Raw genomic sequence first — 17,415 nt, 5'->3', positions numbered from 1 at the left:
ATTTGTTGGGAACCAGTAGGACAATTATTTTTATCATACACAATCAAATATATTTTAAACAGTTAATTGTAGGCATTAGTCCGCTAGTCCAGTATGTGACAACTATATTATGTTCACTCTACGTAGAGAGCTATCTCTCCCATAGTTATTATTTTCAGGCTATGAAAATGTTTCTCAACTTTAAATGACTCATTATTTTGTTAAGTGTTTGATTAATAATGATGAGAGGGAAAATTAAGACAAGACAACTTATGTTTATCAAAGTAAGACTATGATAAGAACTGACTAGGGTACTGTGCAACAACAGGAAGTTGGACTCCAGATCATACCTGCTTCTCATTTGCTCATCTGCAGAAACTACTTGACCCTCTTTGTGTAAGTTCAGCTATGTATTTTCTTTTTGTTGGTTGTTTTGCTCAGTAGTTTCTGTGAATTAACAGAAGAAACTTATTAGGCCCCTTGAGTCTTAAATACCAGTCTGTAAAACAGCCAGGTGGCGCCATTTACCCTTCAGATAGACTCTCCATACAGCACCCAGCCTTGTGTCATATGCAGGCTATGCCTTCTTTTCTGTCACGTGCTGACATGCGGCAGGTCAAATCTATAGGCTCTCTTTCTGTTTGATAAACCACTGTGTCCTCATGATGATGTACTGGACACCTACTGTATCTTATCAGAAGGGTGTTTTTGACATGAGAAAATAAAAATAAATCATTTTCCTATCCGATCTACTTCAGCTGCAGGAGTAAATGACAGTTCCTGGCTGGAGGGAGGCAGAAGGAGAGAAAGAGATGCAAAAATGGCTGCCAGTGGATTACACACACCGTCAGGTAATATCTACAAATTAAACATAAATATTTTTATCAAATGATGAATGGGAAATTCAGATTAGGAGCTAGGGATCACTGGGTGTAGAGACACATGGATGCCGACTATGCCCAATCTTACTGCAGATGATTCCAGAGGACATACAGTAGCTCTTGACTATAATCGTCAAAGGAGAGTAGATGATGAATGGAAAGTGTCTGAGATAGTTAGTTTCCTACAGAGGGAGGTTCAGAATAGGGAGAGAGTAGGGCTGTTACAGTGACCTTATTACCGCCACACCGGCGGTCACGAATCATGATGGCAGTCAAATTCCATGTGACCGTTTAGTCACGGTAATTAGGCTTCTCTGATGCTTCTCATTAGTAGCCTACCAAACTTGCTAACTGCCTGGTACTCATCACTCTATTGTCCCTCTAATCACTCTGACATCAATGGAAATCTAATCGAAAATCTAATCAAAAACTTAATGAGAGCCCATTTCTATAGACTACGTAATTGTGTAAGAAAACAAAGTTTGATGACCTCTAATAAAAATAGGAGGACCTCATCAGCTTTCTATAGGCTAGGCCCACTATATTTATTTCTCAACTTTTTAAAATATTAAGCACATTGCTTCGCTTTACAACATTAGTAGAGCCTCCCTGCCTGGCATGAAAATCAACCACGGGAAAAGCGTCCCTCATTCGCTATTTAAGTGCATAGATGACATGTATTTTTCCCCACACCTTTGTTCGGAAACAGGTGCATGAAAATGGTCCATTCTATATCAAAACTAATTTCACAAATATATTACTTAGTACACTCTACCAGTCAAAAGATCTAGAACACCTACTCATTCAAGGTTTTTTCTTTATTTTTGTACTATTTTCTACATTATAGAATAATAGTGAAGACATCAAAACTATGAAATAACACATATGGCACCAAATGTTGAACAAATCAAAACATATTTTATATTTGAGATTCTTCAAATAGCCACATTGATGACCGCTTTGCACACTCTTGGCATTCAGCTTCACTTGGAATCCTTTTCCAACCGTCTTGAAAAAGTTCCCACATATGCTGAGCACTGGTTGGCTGTTTTTCCTTCACTCTACGGTCCGACTCATCCCAAACCATCTAAATTTGGATGAGTCGGGGGATGAGTAGGTGATCTAAAACTTTTGACCGGTAGTGTATATAAAGACAACATTAAATTAATAATAGTCTGATGGGTGACGATATTAGCCTATCACTTGTGAAGGATGTTTTATCACTTGTGAATGATGTCCAGCTTGTGCAGTAAGGCAAGAAACGCCTTTTTTTGCAACTTATACAAATCATGCAAAGAGAAACTGAAGAAGATTGGAAGATGCTTTGTGTGTTTAGTACAGAAACTCATGGCAAAATATAAGTCAAAGAAGGGCCATGTGTAAAATGTGGAAGCAGACAACAGTTTGCTGTGTGACCCGGTAACAAGAGTGAGGTGCAACCTCTCACTGTTTCTGAAGATGATGAGGTTTCCTCACTTATTCCCCATTCAGTGACGATGAAACCAGATGGACAGAACACATTGTTGATATAAACTGCAAAGGCATGGGGGAGGGCCCATTGGGTAGGAAGATAGCTCTTATTTCCTAGATGGGGGCAGTCAGAGAAAATTCCCTGATGAAAAAAAGACCAGCATACATTTCTAGCTGGTGCATGCTGGTCTATGCTGGTCAGTGCAGGTCTGATGCTGGTCAAACCATTCTGATGCCATTCCATTCGCTCCGTCATGGCTATTATTTTGAGCCGTCCTCCCCTCAGCTATGCTCAGGGGCCTGATTGGTGTAACATTTTTGCCCCAGCCCCAGCTAACACACCTGACTTCAATAATCAACTAATCATGATCATCAGTTGGGGAATACAATTAGTTTAATCTGTTGTGTTTCCTAGGGATGGGGGAAAGGTGTGACACAACTCCGTCCCCCGAGAACTGGGCTGCGTTCCATACACTTAAAAGACACACCCTCTCCCCTCAGCCTTCAAATTAAGTGGACACATCTGATGACGTACCATGACGTCTGACGTGTTTACACTTGCAGGGCAAAATTAATTCGGAAATTCATCACTCATTCGACCTGCGATGATTGTGATTTCAGCCACCGGTAACTTGTGGGTGCTTTATATGTGCTACAGTCAATTATGAGTGCATGTCTACTTATATTAACTACAGTAAATGTAACATTTCCACACGCATATTATCTAGTAAGAAAACAATAACTTAACACTCAAAAGAGTTACGTGCATTATCACGTAGCGCAGCGTGTACTTTGTTCTTGGGGATTTCAAACATATTCTCAAATGCAATTGAAATGGCAGCAGCGGTATGAGAACCAGCATGTTCTTGAGCAATATGGCTTTCCTTAGTACAAAATCCTGGTCGACCCACTGTGCTGTCAGACTCTGCATGCTCATGGGGCTGACGTCCCTGGTCCAAATGTCAGTCGTGAAGCTTAAAGCAGTGATGCCCATAGCAAGTAGCTCATAGATGTGCTTTTCAACAATACAGTGTAACTCCGGTAGGTCAATATCTGAAAAATAGCGCCTTCTTGCTCGACCAGTCGGTGAAAGCCAACATCATCCACGGCAGAGAACAGTTGATGGTCAAGGCCAATGAATTCAATTATCTTGCCATTAACGGATTTCACCTTTGATGATCATGAGGAAGGTGAGGGATCAGCCTCACCTTTAGTGAAAACATCATTCTTTAGGGATGCTTTTCTGCAAACGGGACAGGATGACTGCACCGTATTGAGGGGAGGATGGATGTGGCCATGAATCGCGAAATCTTGGCCAACAACCTCCTTCCCTCAGTAAGAGCATTGAAGATGTGTCGTGGCTGGGTCTTCCAGCATGACAACGACCAGAAACACACAGCCAGGGCAACTAAGGAGTGGCTCCGTAAGAAGCATCTCAAGGTCCTGGAGTAGCCTAGCCAGTCTCCAGACCTGAACCCAATAGAAAATCTTTGGAGGGAGCAGAAAGTACTGAAGGATCTGGAGAAGGTCTGTATGGAGGTGTGGGCCAAAATCCCTGCTGCAGTGTGTGCAAACCTGGTCAAGAACTACAGGAAACATATGATCTCTGTAATTGCAAACAAAGGTTTCAGTACCAAATACTAAGTTCTGCTTTTCTGATGTATCAAATACTTATGTCATGCAATAAAATGCAAATTCATTACTTAATCATGCAATGTGATTTTCTGGATTTTGTTTTAGATTCCGTCTCTCATAGTTGAAGTGTACCTATGATAAAATTATAGACCTCTACATGCTTTGTAAGTAGGAAAACCTGCAAAATCTGCAGTGTATCAAATACTTGTTCTCCCCACTGTATATATTTATATATATATTTTATAATAGAGTCTATAGTCTTTGTCTCTCAAAATCATTGCAACGTGGTTAACCTTAAAAATCATTCCGTTGCACTTAAAACATTCCCACAGTGAATGGCTAAGCCTGCTATACTATGAAACCACACACTATTGCAGAGACTTTGATATTACCGGCTCCAATTTGTCACGATCGTTATGAAGATGACACCAAGGTGCAGCATGAATAGAGTTCCACGTATTTTTTATGAACTGAAACTCAACAAAACAACCAAACGAAATGTGAAGCTATACAAATAGTGCAGACAGGCAACTAAACATAGAACAAGATCCCACAACAGAAAGTGGGAAACAGGGCTGCCTAAATATGATCCCCAATTAGAGACAACGATAAACAGCTGTCTCTGATTGGGAACCATATCAGGCCAACATAGAAATACAAACCCCTAGACCTACAACAACCCTAGACATACAAAACCCTAGACACACAAAACCCTAGACATACAAAACCCTAGACATACAACACTAGAGTACCCACCCTAGTCACACCCTGACCTAACCAAAATATATAGAAAACAGAGATATCTAAGGTCAGGGCGTGACTGTACCCCCCCCCCCCCCCACACACCTGAACCTATAGGGGAGGGTCCGGGTGGGCATCTACCTTCGGTGGCAGCTCCGGTTCTGGACGCAGCCCCCCCCCTCCTTACGCTGATCCCTCCGCTTTTGTGGAACCGGACCGTGGATCATCGCTGGAGGCTCTCGACTGCGGATCGTCACCGGAGACCCCGGACCGGGGAACCGTCGCCGGAGACCCTGGAGGCCTGATGCGTGGGACCAGTACTGGTGGTACCGGGCTGATGACATGCACCTCAGGGTGAGTGCGGGGAGGAGGCACAGGACGTACTGGACTGTGGAGGCGCACTGGAGGTCTGATGTGTGGTGCCGGCACTGGTGGTACCGGGCTGGGGACACGCACCTCAGGGCGAGTGCAAGGAGCAGGAACAGGATGTACTGGACTGTGGAGGCGCACTGGAGCATAGAGCTGGCACAATGCATCCTGGCTGGATGCTCACTTGAGCCCGGCAAGTGCAGGGCGCTAGCACAGGACGCACTGGGCTGTGCAGACTCACCGGAGACACAGTACGCAGACCTGGCGCAGGATATCCAAGGAGGTGTACTGGAGACCAGGAGCGCTGAGCCGACACCATCTGTCCTGGCTGGATGCCCATTCTAGCCCGGCAAATGCGAGGAGCTGGAATAGAGCGCACCGGGCTATGAATGCGACCTGGGTCCTGCTCCATCCAGAATCTCTTCCCAGGTCCATTCCTCCTGAACACGCTGCTTGGTCCTTTGTTGGTGGGATCTTCTGTCACGATCGTTATAAAGATGAGACCAAGGCGCAGCGTGAGTAGAGTTCCACATATTTTTAATGAACTGAAACAAAACAAGAAACAACCATCGAAACGTGAAGCCACAACAGAAAGTGGGAAACAGGGCTGCCTAAATATGATCCCCAATCAGGCCAACATAGAAATACAAACCCCATAGACCTACAACAACCCTAGACATACAAAACCCTAGACATACAAAACCCTAGACATACAACACTAGAGTACCCACCCTAGTCACACTCTGACCTAACCAAAATATATAGAAAACAGAGATATCTAAGGTCAGGGCGTGACACAATTGATATGGTGAAAACAATGTGTGGGGATGCAGAGGCACAGAAACTCACATCAATACCTTTGTCAGATAACACTGAAACCAAGAACTGATGCTATAACCAATCAAGAGGAACTCTAACTGAACAACTCAGAAACTCCTCACCTTATGCTCTACAAATGGACGTAAGCTGTGAGGGCCGAGATGCCTATTCATTGACTTTTGTTCGCTATATACAGTGCCTTGCGAAAGTATTCGGCCCCCTTGAACTTTGCGACCTTTTGCCACATTTCAGGCTTCAAACATAAAGATATAAAACTGTATTTTTTGTGAAGAATCAACAACAAGTGGGACATAATCATGAAGTGGAACGACATTTATTGGATATTTCAAACTTTTTTAACAAATCAAAAACTGAAAAATTGGGCGTGCAAAATTATTCAGCCCCCTTAAGTTAATACTTTGTAGCGCCACCTTTTGCTGCGATTACAGCTGTAAGTCGCTTGGGGTATGTCTCTATCAGTTTTGCACATCGAGAGACTGAAATTTTTTCCCATTCCTCCTTGCAAAACAGCTCGAGCTCAGTGAGGTTGGATGGAGAGCATTTGTGAACAGCAGTTTTCAGTTCTTTCCACAGATTCTCGATTGGATTCAGGTCTGGACTTTGACTTGGCCATTCTAACACCTGGATATGTTTATTTTTGAACCATTCCATTGTAGATTTTGCTTTATGTTTTGGATCATTGTCTTGTTGGAAGACAAATCTCCGTCCCAGTCTCAGGTCTTTTGCAGACTCCATCAGGTTTTCTTCCAGAATGGTCCTGTATTTGGCTCCATCCATCTTCCCATCAATTTTAACCATCTTCCCTGTCCCTGCTGAAGAAAAGCAGGCCCAAACCATGATGCTGCCACCACCATGTTTGACAGTGGGGATGGTGTGTTCAGCTGTGTTGCTTTTACGCCAAACATAACGTTTTGCATTATTGCCAAAAAGTTAAGTTTTGGTTTCATCTGACCAGAGCACCTTCTTCCACATGTTTGGTGTGTCTCCCAGGTGGCTTTAAACGACACTTTTTATGGATATCTTTAAGAAATGGCTTTCTTCTTGCCACTCTTCCATAAAGGCCAGATTTGTGCAATATACGACTGATTGTTGTCCTATGGACAGAGTCTCCCACCTCAGCTGTAGATCTCTGCAGTTCATCCAGAGTGGTCATGGGCCTCTTGGCTGCATCTCTGATCAGTCTTCTCCTTGTATGAGCTGAAAGTTTAGAGGGACGGCCAGGTCTTGGTAGATTTGCAGTGGTCTGATACTCCTTCCATTTCAATATTATCGCTTGCACAGTGCTCCTTGGGATGTTTAAAGCTTGGGAAATCTTTTTGTATCCAAATCCGGCTTTAAACTTCTTCACAACAGTATCTCGGACCTGCCTGGTGTGTTCCTTGTTCTTCATGATGCTCTCTGCGCTTTTGACGGACCTCTGAGACTATCACAGTGCAGGTGCATTTATACGGAGACTTGATTACACACAGGTGGATTGTATTTATCATCATTAGTAATTTAGGTCAACATTGGATCATTCAGAGATCCTCACTGAACTTCTGGAGAGAGTTTGCTGCACTGAAAGTAAAGGGGCTGAATAATTTTGCACGCCCAATTTTTCAGTTTTTGATTTGTTAAAAAAGTTTGAAATATCCAATAAATGTCATTCCACTTCATGATTGTGTCCCACTTGTTGTTGATTCTTCACAAAAAAATACAGTTTTATATCTTTATGTTTGAAGCCCGAAATGTGGCAAAAGGTCGCAAAGTTCAAGGGGGCCGAATACTTTCGCAAGGCACTGTATGTCAGGGGATGCTATTCACAAGTACGTATTGTTCTGTCTCACGATTTCCAAGCATGAAACGTCACAGGAGATGTTCAGTGTGCTGCGTGGCTATATTGACGAAAAACAGATTCCATGGGATCGAATGGTGGGCTTTTGCACAGATGAGGGTCCATCTATGGTGGGACAGCGGGCAGGCCTCTGCACTCTGGTTATGAATGTGTCTCCTTCTGCCATGTGGAAGCATTGTATGATACACCCACTGAGCTATAATGGATACACTGAGAGCAACTGGCGTCAAAAAAGCTGAGTGCAGAACTCAGAGATATGCAGCAAGTAACTTTGATTGTAAACTACATCATGCATGCTTGTTCTCAAAACTATGTAGAGATATGGGATCAGAACATGACAATGTTCTATTTCACACCGAGGCTTGATGGTAACCGAGGGGGAGTGTTGAAAAGATTTTTTTAATTAAGAGAGGAACAGACTAAATCAAATTTTATTGGTCACATATGTAACGGATGTGAAATGGCTAGCTTAGTTAGCGGTGTGCGCTAAATAGCGTTTCAATCAGTGTCGTCACTTGCTCTGAGACCTTGAAGTAGTTGTTCCCCTTGCTCTGCAAGGGCCGCGGCTTTTGTGGAGCGATGGGTAACGATGCTTCATGGGTGACTGTTGTTGATGTGTGCAGAGGGTCCCTGGTTCGCGCCCGGGTATGGGCGAGGGGACGGTCTAAACTTATACTGTTACATATACACAGTAGATGTTGTTGCGGGTGTAGCGAAATTATTGTGTTGCTAGCTCCAACAGTGCAGTAGTATCCAACAGTGCAGTAGTATCTAAAAATTATTCACAACAATACACACAAATCTAGAAGTAAAAATAAGATATTGCGCTATTGTAACGATGTACGCTGAGAGTCGGGAAGCAAGTTCAGGGAGTGAATACATGCTACAACAAGAAACTCAACAAGAAACCAAAGGGAGTGACATTTAAAAGCACAACAAGAAACATGAACAGCGCACCAACATGACACAGAAACAGAAACAATGACGACTGGGGAAGAAACCAAAGGGACTGACATATAAAGGGCAGATAATCAAGGAGGTGATGGAGTCCAGCTGAGTGTCATTATGCGCAGATGTGTGTAACGCTGGTGACAGGTGTGCGCCATAACGAGCAGCCTGGTGACCTAGAGTCAGCTATGCTTTCTGAAGGATCATCAAACAGAAAAAGCATCAATACAGGACCAAGATCGAATCGCACTATACCGGTTCTGACGCTTGTCGGATGTGGCAGGGCTTGCAAACCATTACAGACCACAGAGGGAAGCACAGCAGCGAGCTGCCCAGTGACACGAGCCTACCAGATGAGCTGAATAACTTCTACGCTCTCTTCGAGGCAAGTAACACTGAAGCACGCATGAGAGCACCAGCTGTTCTGGACAACTGTGTGATCACGCTCTCCGCAGCCAATGTGAGTAAGACCTTCAAACAGGTCAACATTCACAAGGCCACAGGGCCAGAAGGATTTCCAGGACGTGTACTCCGAGCAGGCGCTGACCAACTGGCAACTGTCTTCACTGACATTTTCAACTTCTCCCTGTATGAGTCTGTAATACCAACATGTTTCAAGCAGACCACCATAGTCCCTGTGCCCAAGAACACTAATGTAACCTACCTAAATGACTACCGACCCGTAGCACTCACGTCTGTAGCCATGAAATGCTTTGAAAGGCCGGTCATGGCTCACATCAACACCATTATCCCAGAAATCCTAGACCACCCCCAATGTGCATACCGCCCCAACAGATCCACAGATGATGCAATCTCTATTGCACTACACACTGCCCTTTCACACACCTGTACAAAAGTAACACCTACTGTATGTGAGAATGCTATTCATTGACTACAGCTCAGCATTCAACACCATAGTGCCCTCAAAGGTCATCAATAAGCTAAGGACCCTGGGACTAAACACCTCCCTCTGCAACTGGATCCTGGACTTCCTGATGGGCCGCCCTCAGGTGATAAAGACAGGTAACATCACATTCGCCACGCTGATCCTCAACACAGGGGCCCCTCAGGGGTGCGTGCTCAGTCACCTCCTGTACTCCCTGTTCCCTCATGACTGCACGGCCAGGCATGACTACAACACCATCATTAAGTTTGCAGATTAAGTTTGCAGTCATTACCGCCACACAGTCATCCAAGATGGAGGAGCAGTCAGACGTCTTTTGCCCTCGTCTTGTCGATTCCGAATACGAGGTGAATAATGCTTTAGAAAAAAACAGATCCACATTGGCTGAGGCGGGTTGCAGGAGTGTTTTGAAGTTGAGTTTTAGAAAAAACATTAAAAAAAGAAGAAGAAAAGATACCTCTTTTTTTATATTTTCTTCGCATATCTTTTTTTAATGTTTTTTCTAAAACTCAACTTCAAAACACTCCTGCAACCCGCCTCACCCAATGTGGATCTGTTTTTTTCTAAAGCATTATTCACCTCGTATTCGGAATCCCCCAACATTAGCTAGCCAGCTCACTAGCTACTAGTTACTAGTCAGCTAACCACTGCTAGTGGTCATCAGCTAACCTCTAGCTCGGATAGTTCTCGCCAGTTTGTACAACGTGACTCAAACCAGAGCATACCGGACATATTTTCTCTCCATTTCCCCGGATTCCTACTGCAAGCTCTGGACATTTTCACCTAGATCTTCGCAGCTAGCTAGCTGCTATCAGAGTACTGGCTAACGTCGGTCCCGGAGCAAGCACCAATTAGCCTGGAGCTAGCCCATGCTAGGCCCTTTCTCCCGGCTAGCTAAAAGAGGCCCATCAGCCACTCCTGGGCTACAATACCTGGACCCGTTCTTCTGCCGGTACTGGGCACGGAACCCCGCCGATCCTTCACGACTGGACTACGACGTAATCTGCTCGAGGGGGTACTCAACTGTCCTCTACATCGCTCCCACCCCTGAATGCCCATCCGATAGCCGTGTCCCGCTAGCTGCTAGCTGTCTAGAGCATATTGGACTGTTAGCTGTATAGATCCATCAGCCAATTTCTTGGGCCATTATACCTATTTTGCCAATTGGACATGGACCCCTCTGCTACTCGGAACCATACTAATCCATCACGACTGGTCTATTGACGTCACCACACACGGAGGCCAAAACAGACTTTCCTCCATCGAGACGTCCCTCTAAGGCCCTTCTGCTAGCTTGTTAGCCCCGGCCTGCTAGCTGTCTGAATCGCTCCAGCCAGCCCAACCACTCACTGGATCCCTATTGATCTACGCATGCCTCTCCCTAATATCAATGTGCCTTGTCCATTACTGTCCTGGTTAGTGATTATTGTCTTATTTCAATGTAGAGCCTCTAGCCCTGCTCAATATGCCTACCATTTAATTCCACCTCTCACATATGAGGTGACATCACCTGGTTTAAACGTCTCTAGAGACAATATCTCTCTCATCATTACTCAATGCCTAGGTTTACCTCCAATGTACTCACATCCTACCTTACCTCTGTCTGTACATTATGCCTTGAATCTATTCTCTCACGCCCAGAAACCTGCTCCTTTTACTCTCTGCTCTGAACGCACTAAACGACCAGTCCTGATAGCCTTTAGCCGTACCCTCATCCTACTCCTCCTATGTTCCTCTGGTGATGTAGAGGTTAATCCAGACCCTGCAGTGCATAGCTCCACTCCTACTCCCCAGGTGCTCTCATTTGTTGACTTCTGTAACCGTAAAAGCCTTGGTTTCATGCATGTTAAATAAGCATGCCCCATTCAAAAAATGCAGAACCAGGAACAGATATAGCCCTTGGTTTTCTCCAGACCTCACTGCCCTTGACCAGCACAAAAACATCCTCTGGCGTTCTGCATTAGCATCGATGTTAAAGGAATTATAACAATTCCTATATGTATTCATTAACCAATTCCATTTAAATCACTGTCTGTTTCTAAGAATTTGTAAGATCCTTATTTGCATAAAATGGACAGAGACCAGTCTACCAAAATTAGCCAATAGCATTTATTCTCGAAAGCGCTGGTCATAGAACCATGTACAACAGTTTATATATCACATATGACGTCATGGGTTTTAAAATGTCTCTCCTCCTCTCGACCAGGACAAAGCAGGTTAAAAAGTTCATTCCAACTCACTAGAGCCCATACCTGACACACTATATCTGGATTAACTCCTGAAGTCTCACCATAGTTTATTACCACTTAGCAGACAGTTCCAGATAAGGAAAACCTGGAGGGGCTCTCGCTGTCTTATTTTATCACTACAGAGTTATATCTGTAGTGACTATCTTTGCTTACTTTAGACACAGACATACATTCCTTCTTCCACAATGGTTATCATTTCCAATTACCCCTTATCCATGCTACATAACCTCTTTCTTATGAACTAACATTATAAATCAGATATAGTAAAACAGGGTAGAGTTGAATTAGTTATAGTTCTATTTAAATGTACACATTGTTTAGTCATTATTCATAAAATTCCTAACAATCAAACAGCCCCTGTGATATGCAACTTTTCAGGGAAGTTGGGAACAAATATGCACAGGCAGTTAGGAAATCTAAGGCTAGCTTTTTCAAGCAGAAATTTGCATCCTGTAGCACAAACTCAAAAAAGTTCTGGGACACTTTAAAGTCCATGGAGAATAAGAGCACCTCCTCCCAGCTGCTCACTGCACTAGGCTAGGAAACAGTGTCACCACCAATACATCCATTATACTTGAGAATTTCAGTAAGCTTTTTTTTACAGCTGGTCATGCTTTCCACCTGGCTACCCCTACACCGGTCAACAGCCCTGCGCTCCACCCACAGCAACACACCCAAACCTCCCCCACTTCTCCTTCACCCAAATCCAGATAGCTGATGTTCTGAAAGAGCTGCAAAATCTGGACCCCGACAAATCAGTCGGGTTAGAAAATCTGGACCCTCTCTTTCTAAAATTATCTGCCGAAATTGTTGCAACCCCTATTACTAGCCTGTTCAACCTCTCTTTCGTATAGTCTGAGATTCCCATAGATTGAAAAGCTGCCATGGTCATCCCCCTCTTCAAAGGGGGAGACACTCTAGACCCAAACTGCTATAGACCTATACAGTGACAGCCCAATTTATCAGTTTTTGATTTGTTAAAAAAGTTTGAAATATCCAATAAATGTCGTTCCACTTCATGATTGTGTCCCACTTGTTGTTGATTCTTCACAAAAAAATACAGTTTTATGTCTTTATGTTTGAAGCCTGAAATGTGGCAAAAGGTCGCAAAGTTCAAGGGGGCCGAATACTTTCGCAAGGCACTGTATCTATCCTACACTAACTTTCTAAGGTCTTCGAAAGCCAAGTTAACAAACAGATTACCGACCATTTCCAATCCCACCGTACCTTCTCTGCTATGCAATCTGGTTTCAGAGCTGGTCATGGGTGCACCTCAGCCATGCTCAAGGTCCTAAACGAAATCATAACAGCCATCAATAAGAGACATTACTGTGCAGCAGTATTCATCGACCTGGCTAAGGCTTTCGACTCTGTCAATCACAATATTCTTATTGGGAGACTCAACAGCCTTGGTATCTCAAATGATTGCCTCGCCTGGTTCACCAACTACTTCTCTGATAGAGTTCAGTGTGTCAAATCGGGGAGTTTCTCCCATTCTTTTCTGCAGATCCTCTCAACCTCTGTCAGGTTGATTGGGGAGTATCGCTGCCCAGCTAATTTCAAGTCTCTAGAGATGTTAGTTCGGGTCCAAGTAAAGTCTGGGCTCTGGCTGAGCCTGTCAAGGACATTCAAAGACTTGTCCCGAAGACACTCCTGCATTGTATTGGCTGTGTGTTAGGGTTTTATCCTGTTGGAAGGTGGCCCTGAGCGCTCAGAAGTGGGTTTTCATCAAGGATCTCTCTGTACTTTTCTCCATGAATCTTTCCATCAATCCTGACTAGTTTCCTGGTCCCTGCAGCTGAAAAATATCTCCACAGCATGATGCTGCCCCCACCATGCCTCACCGTAGGGATGGTGCCAGGTTTCCTCCAGATGTGACGCTTGGCATTCAGGCCAAAGAAGAAAGATCTTGGTTTCATCAGACCAAAGAATCTTGTTTCTCATGGTCTGTGAGTCCTTTAGGTGCCTTTTGGCTAACTCCAAGCTGGCTGTCATGTGTCTTTTACTGAGGCCACTCTGATTGGTGGAGTGCTGCAGAGATGGTTGTCCTTCTGGAAGGTTCTCCCATCTCCACAGAGAAACTCTGAGGCTCTGTCATAGTGTCCATCGGGTTCTTGGTCATCTCCCTGACCAAGGCCCTTCTTGACCGATTGCTTAGTTTGGCCGGGCGGCCAGCTCTAGGTAGAGTCTTGGTGGTTCCAAACTTCTTCCATTTAAGAATGATGGAAGCCACTGTGTTCTTGGGGACCTTCAATGCTGCAGAAATGTTTGGTACCTTTCCCCAGATCTGTGCCCCGACACAATCCTGTCTTGGAGCTCTACGGACAATTCCTTCGACCTCATGGCATGGTTTTTGCTCTGACATGCACTGTCAACTGTGGGACCTCATAGAGACAGGTATGTGCCTTTCCAAATCCTGTCCAATCAATTGAATTTACCACAGGTGGACTCCAGTCAAGTTGTAGAAACATCTCAAGCATGATCAATGGAAACAGGATGCAACTGAGCTCAATTTGGAGTCTCATAGCAAAGGGTCTGAATACTTATGTAAATAAGGTGTTTCTGTTTATAATTTTAATACATTTACAAAAATTCCTTTAAACCTGTTTTCGCTTTGTCAGTATGGGGTATCGTGTGTAGATTGATGAGAATTTTTTTTTTAAATCAATTTTAGAATAAGGATGCAATGTAACAAAATGTGGAACAAGTCAAGGGCTCTGAATACTTTCTGAATGCACTGGTGCTACTTCAGTATCGCTCTTTAGAAATTGTTTAAAGATCTTTCAATTTACAACACATTCCATTGGGATGAATGTAGCCTGTAATATGTTTTCATTATAGGGGAAGAAAATACAAAATAAATGGTATTCTAAGACAACAACAACATCTCAGTCAGGTCTAATATAAAAATGTATGTAAAATACCTTACAGCTTTAAGATCTTTGCTACTTTGTTTTAATCCATGTTCAGCATGAACTAGTCCCAAGCTTCTACTGCACTGGAATTGGGATAATTTGCTTAAAGACCCAGTGCAGTATTTGTATTAATTAATCCCCATTAGCTGCTGCCAAGGCAGGAAATGTAATGTCATGAAATATTTGAAACGGTATATAACTGCCTTATTGTTGCTGGAGCCCAGGAAGGCAACCTGCCTAGGCAAGGCAGCAGCTGCTCTTCCTGGGGTCCAGCCACATTGAGGCAGTTATGTACAGTTTAAAATATTTCCTGACATGACATCTTATAACATTTTTCACAACACATTAAGCCACTACTCTACTATCACATATTTACAATACAAAATCCATGTGCAGCCTGTGTAGAGTGCATGCCTTATCATGTGTATGTGCAGTCAAAAACGTATGTTTTATATATTTAAACTGATCAATTTCAGCCTTTTATTCTTTATTTCTTTTGCTTGTTTTGGTGGGATGGAGTTTTGGCCTGCCTGGCAACATCACCAGGCGGCATAAGTTAATAGACCAATATCAAAGAGCGTTTCAAACATCTCTGCCAATAACAACTAGTTTTCAGGTTACACATCCCTCGCACCAAACAATGTTACGATGAACTGACAACATAAGCTTTCGTAAGATAGTTACAAATCTACAACGTCAAAAACCCATTTTGGTTGGTACAATGTAAGTTGTCATGGTCAAAACATATTTATCCTCCACATGCTCTGCCAGGCACCTATCTTCATCAATCAGGTTTATGCACAGTTGAATAAAAAACTTACAAGACAGAATATTGCATTGAAAATCAGAGCAAGCTAACGTTAGATAGCTAGCTACATACTGTACTCGTTCACTACGTTCCCTCCTACATCCTTCCATCAACCCAAACTAGATGATTCTTGCAAAGAAGAAAATTGAAAATTGAAAAAGGCGTAGATGAATTAGACGTAGATGTATTTCTCCATGGAGTGCACAGGCAGTATGGTTGCTGTCCTTTCAGCACCACAAGCCTGTCACGTTTGATGTGACACTGTTGTTGTTGATGGTGTGATAGTGGTGTTAGGCTGCCATAGGTTGTGTAAACAGTGTGTTGTTTTGCAGGTCACATTATTTATAATGTGTGTCACATGTTGTGTCCATGCCGGCGTGGAAGTATATGTGTGTGTAATAGGACTGCTCCTTCTCACTTAATTTGACCTGTCCTCGTGATGAATTCCTCGCTCCTCCCTATCCATGACTGGCCTACCTTATCAGTGACTGAAACCAGACTGTTGCCCTTTGCCTCCCTCCTTAGGATCCATGAGATTTAACAATAACATGTTAGACAGAATGTAAACTTCCTGCACTCCCCCTTGTCTCTCAGTAACTTTCAATACACCTAGTTCTTATCCACCCTCCATTGACCCCAACATTTACATTCCTTATACATTATACATTATACATGGATTTTTCTTTGTTGGTCTCTGGGTAGAAAAATCTAGCTAGCACAGCCAGCCATTGGCTACGCATTCAGAAGCTGGACAGAAGGCCTATGTCATAGAGCTCGCCAGTTTGTAGTCCTAAAACCCAGATATTTGTTACCTCTGGTTCATTCAGGCATTTATATGGTGAAAATGACTGGGAAAAGAGTAGGATTTTGGGATAAACCCCGAAACTAAGGTCTGAGGGTAACACGGACTTAGGAGATCTTATAAATTGTGTTCTATGAGATAACATCAATCTGTTACATGACCTTTATAAATTATGAAGCCTTTATGTGCTTTTTAAAATTACATAAATGCTTCAAAATTCACAAAATGTGATGTTAGTTGATGAAGATTATCTCATCGAACAAAACTTATAAGATCTCCTAAGCCTGTGTTTACCACAGACCTTACTTTCAGCATTCATCGAAAAATTCTATAAAAACTCATTTAAAAAAACATAAATTTGGCCATAGGCTAAGTCCAACGAACCATGGCAGAGATGTTGCCAACAAAAAGACGCCATTACTATTGCTCTGTATTCAACCGTATTAGAGCAGAATTTTGGAGTGACAGTGGAATGAACCAATCACATTTTGACTTGCAGTGGGTGGCACCATTAAAAACAGTGATTTCTCTCGACAGCTGTTATCAAGTTCAAGGTGGATGTTTTTGCTAATTTGTTAGCATCACCCTTTTCAAGATTAACGTTCAAATTTAGTTTACAAATTATCATAATCTGGTGAGTGGCACAGTTTTTTGCTGCAGCTCGCTTGCTGTTAGCTATCTCTTAGAAAAACAATGACTGTGAAACATCGTTGCATTTACACTAGATCACCGGTTAGTGTGATGAACATGATCAAATATATTTGCAATGGGAAGTAATAGCTGGTTTGTTCATTTCATTTTGGAAATGAAATGGTTGTGCTTTTGTATTGTTCTGATTTCATGGGGCCTACTGGAGTGAATGGGCTGCTTATTCCTTATATTCAATGCTGTACTTGACTGCTGTCGCCTGTGTATCAGCTGTGTCTATGTGTTTGACCAAAACTGGCTCTCCTTTAGCACAATGGAGTGCACAGGTAGAAGCCTGTCACCTTTGATGTGACACTGTTGTTGTTGATAGTGGTGTTAGGCTACCATAGGTT

General features: G+C 43.1%; 1 protein-coding gene across 1 annotated transcript in view; it reads left to right on the top strand.

Moving 5' to 3' along the window:
* The first annotated feature begins 287 nt into the window (after positions 1–287).
* Positions 288–17,415, top strand: part of LOC110498108 — a 38,185-nt gene continuing 21,057 nt past the window's right edge. Inside the window, exons 1-2 of the mRNA XM_036953830.1 lie at positions 288–375; positions 738–830. Of these exons, the coding sequence (XP_036809725.1) occupies positions 800–830 (31 nt within the window). The 5' untranslated portion in view covers positions 288–375; positions 738–799. The remainder of the gene's footprint in view (positions 376–737; positions 831–17,415) is intronic.

This window comes from Oncorhynchus mykiss, chromosome 19 (assembly GCF_013265735.2).
Source record: "Oncorhynchus mykiss isolate Arlee chromosome 19, USDA_OmykA_1.1, whole genome shotgun sequence".
Taxonomy (NCBI): domain Eukaryota; kingdom Metazoa; phylum Chordata; class Actinopteri; order Salmoniformes; family Salmonidae; genus Oncorhynchus; species Oncorhynchus mykiss.
Note: the sequence above shows the minus strand (reverse complement) of the source record. Positions and strands in the feature narration are given on the sequence as shown.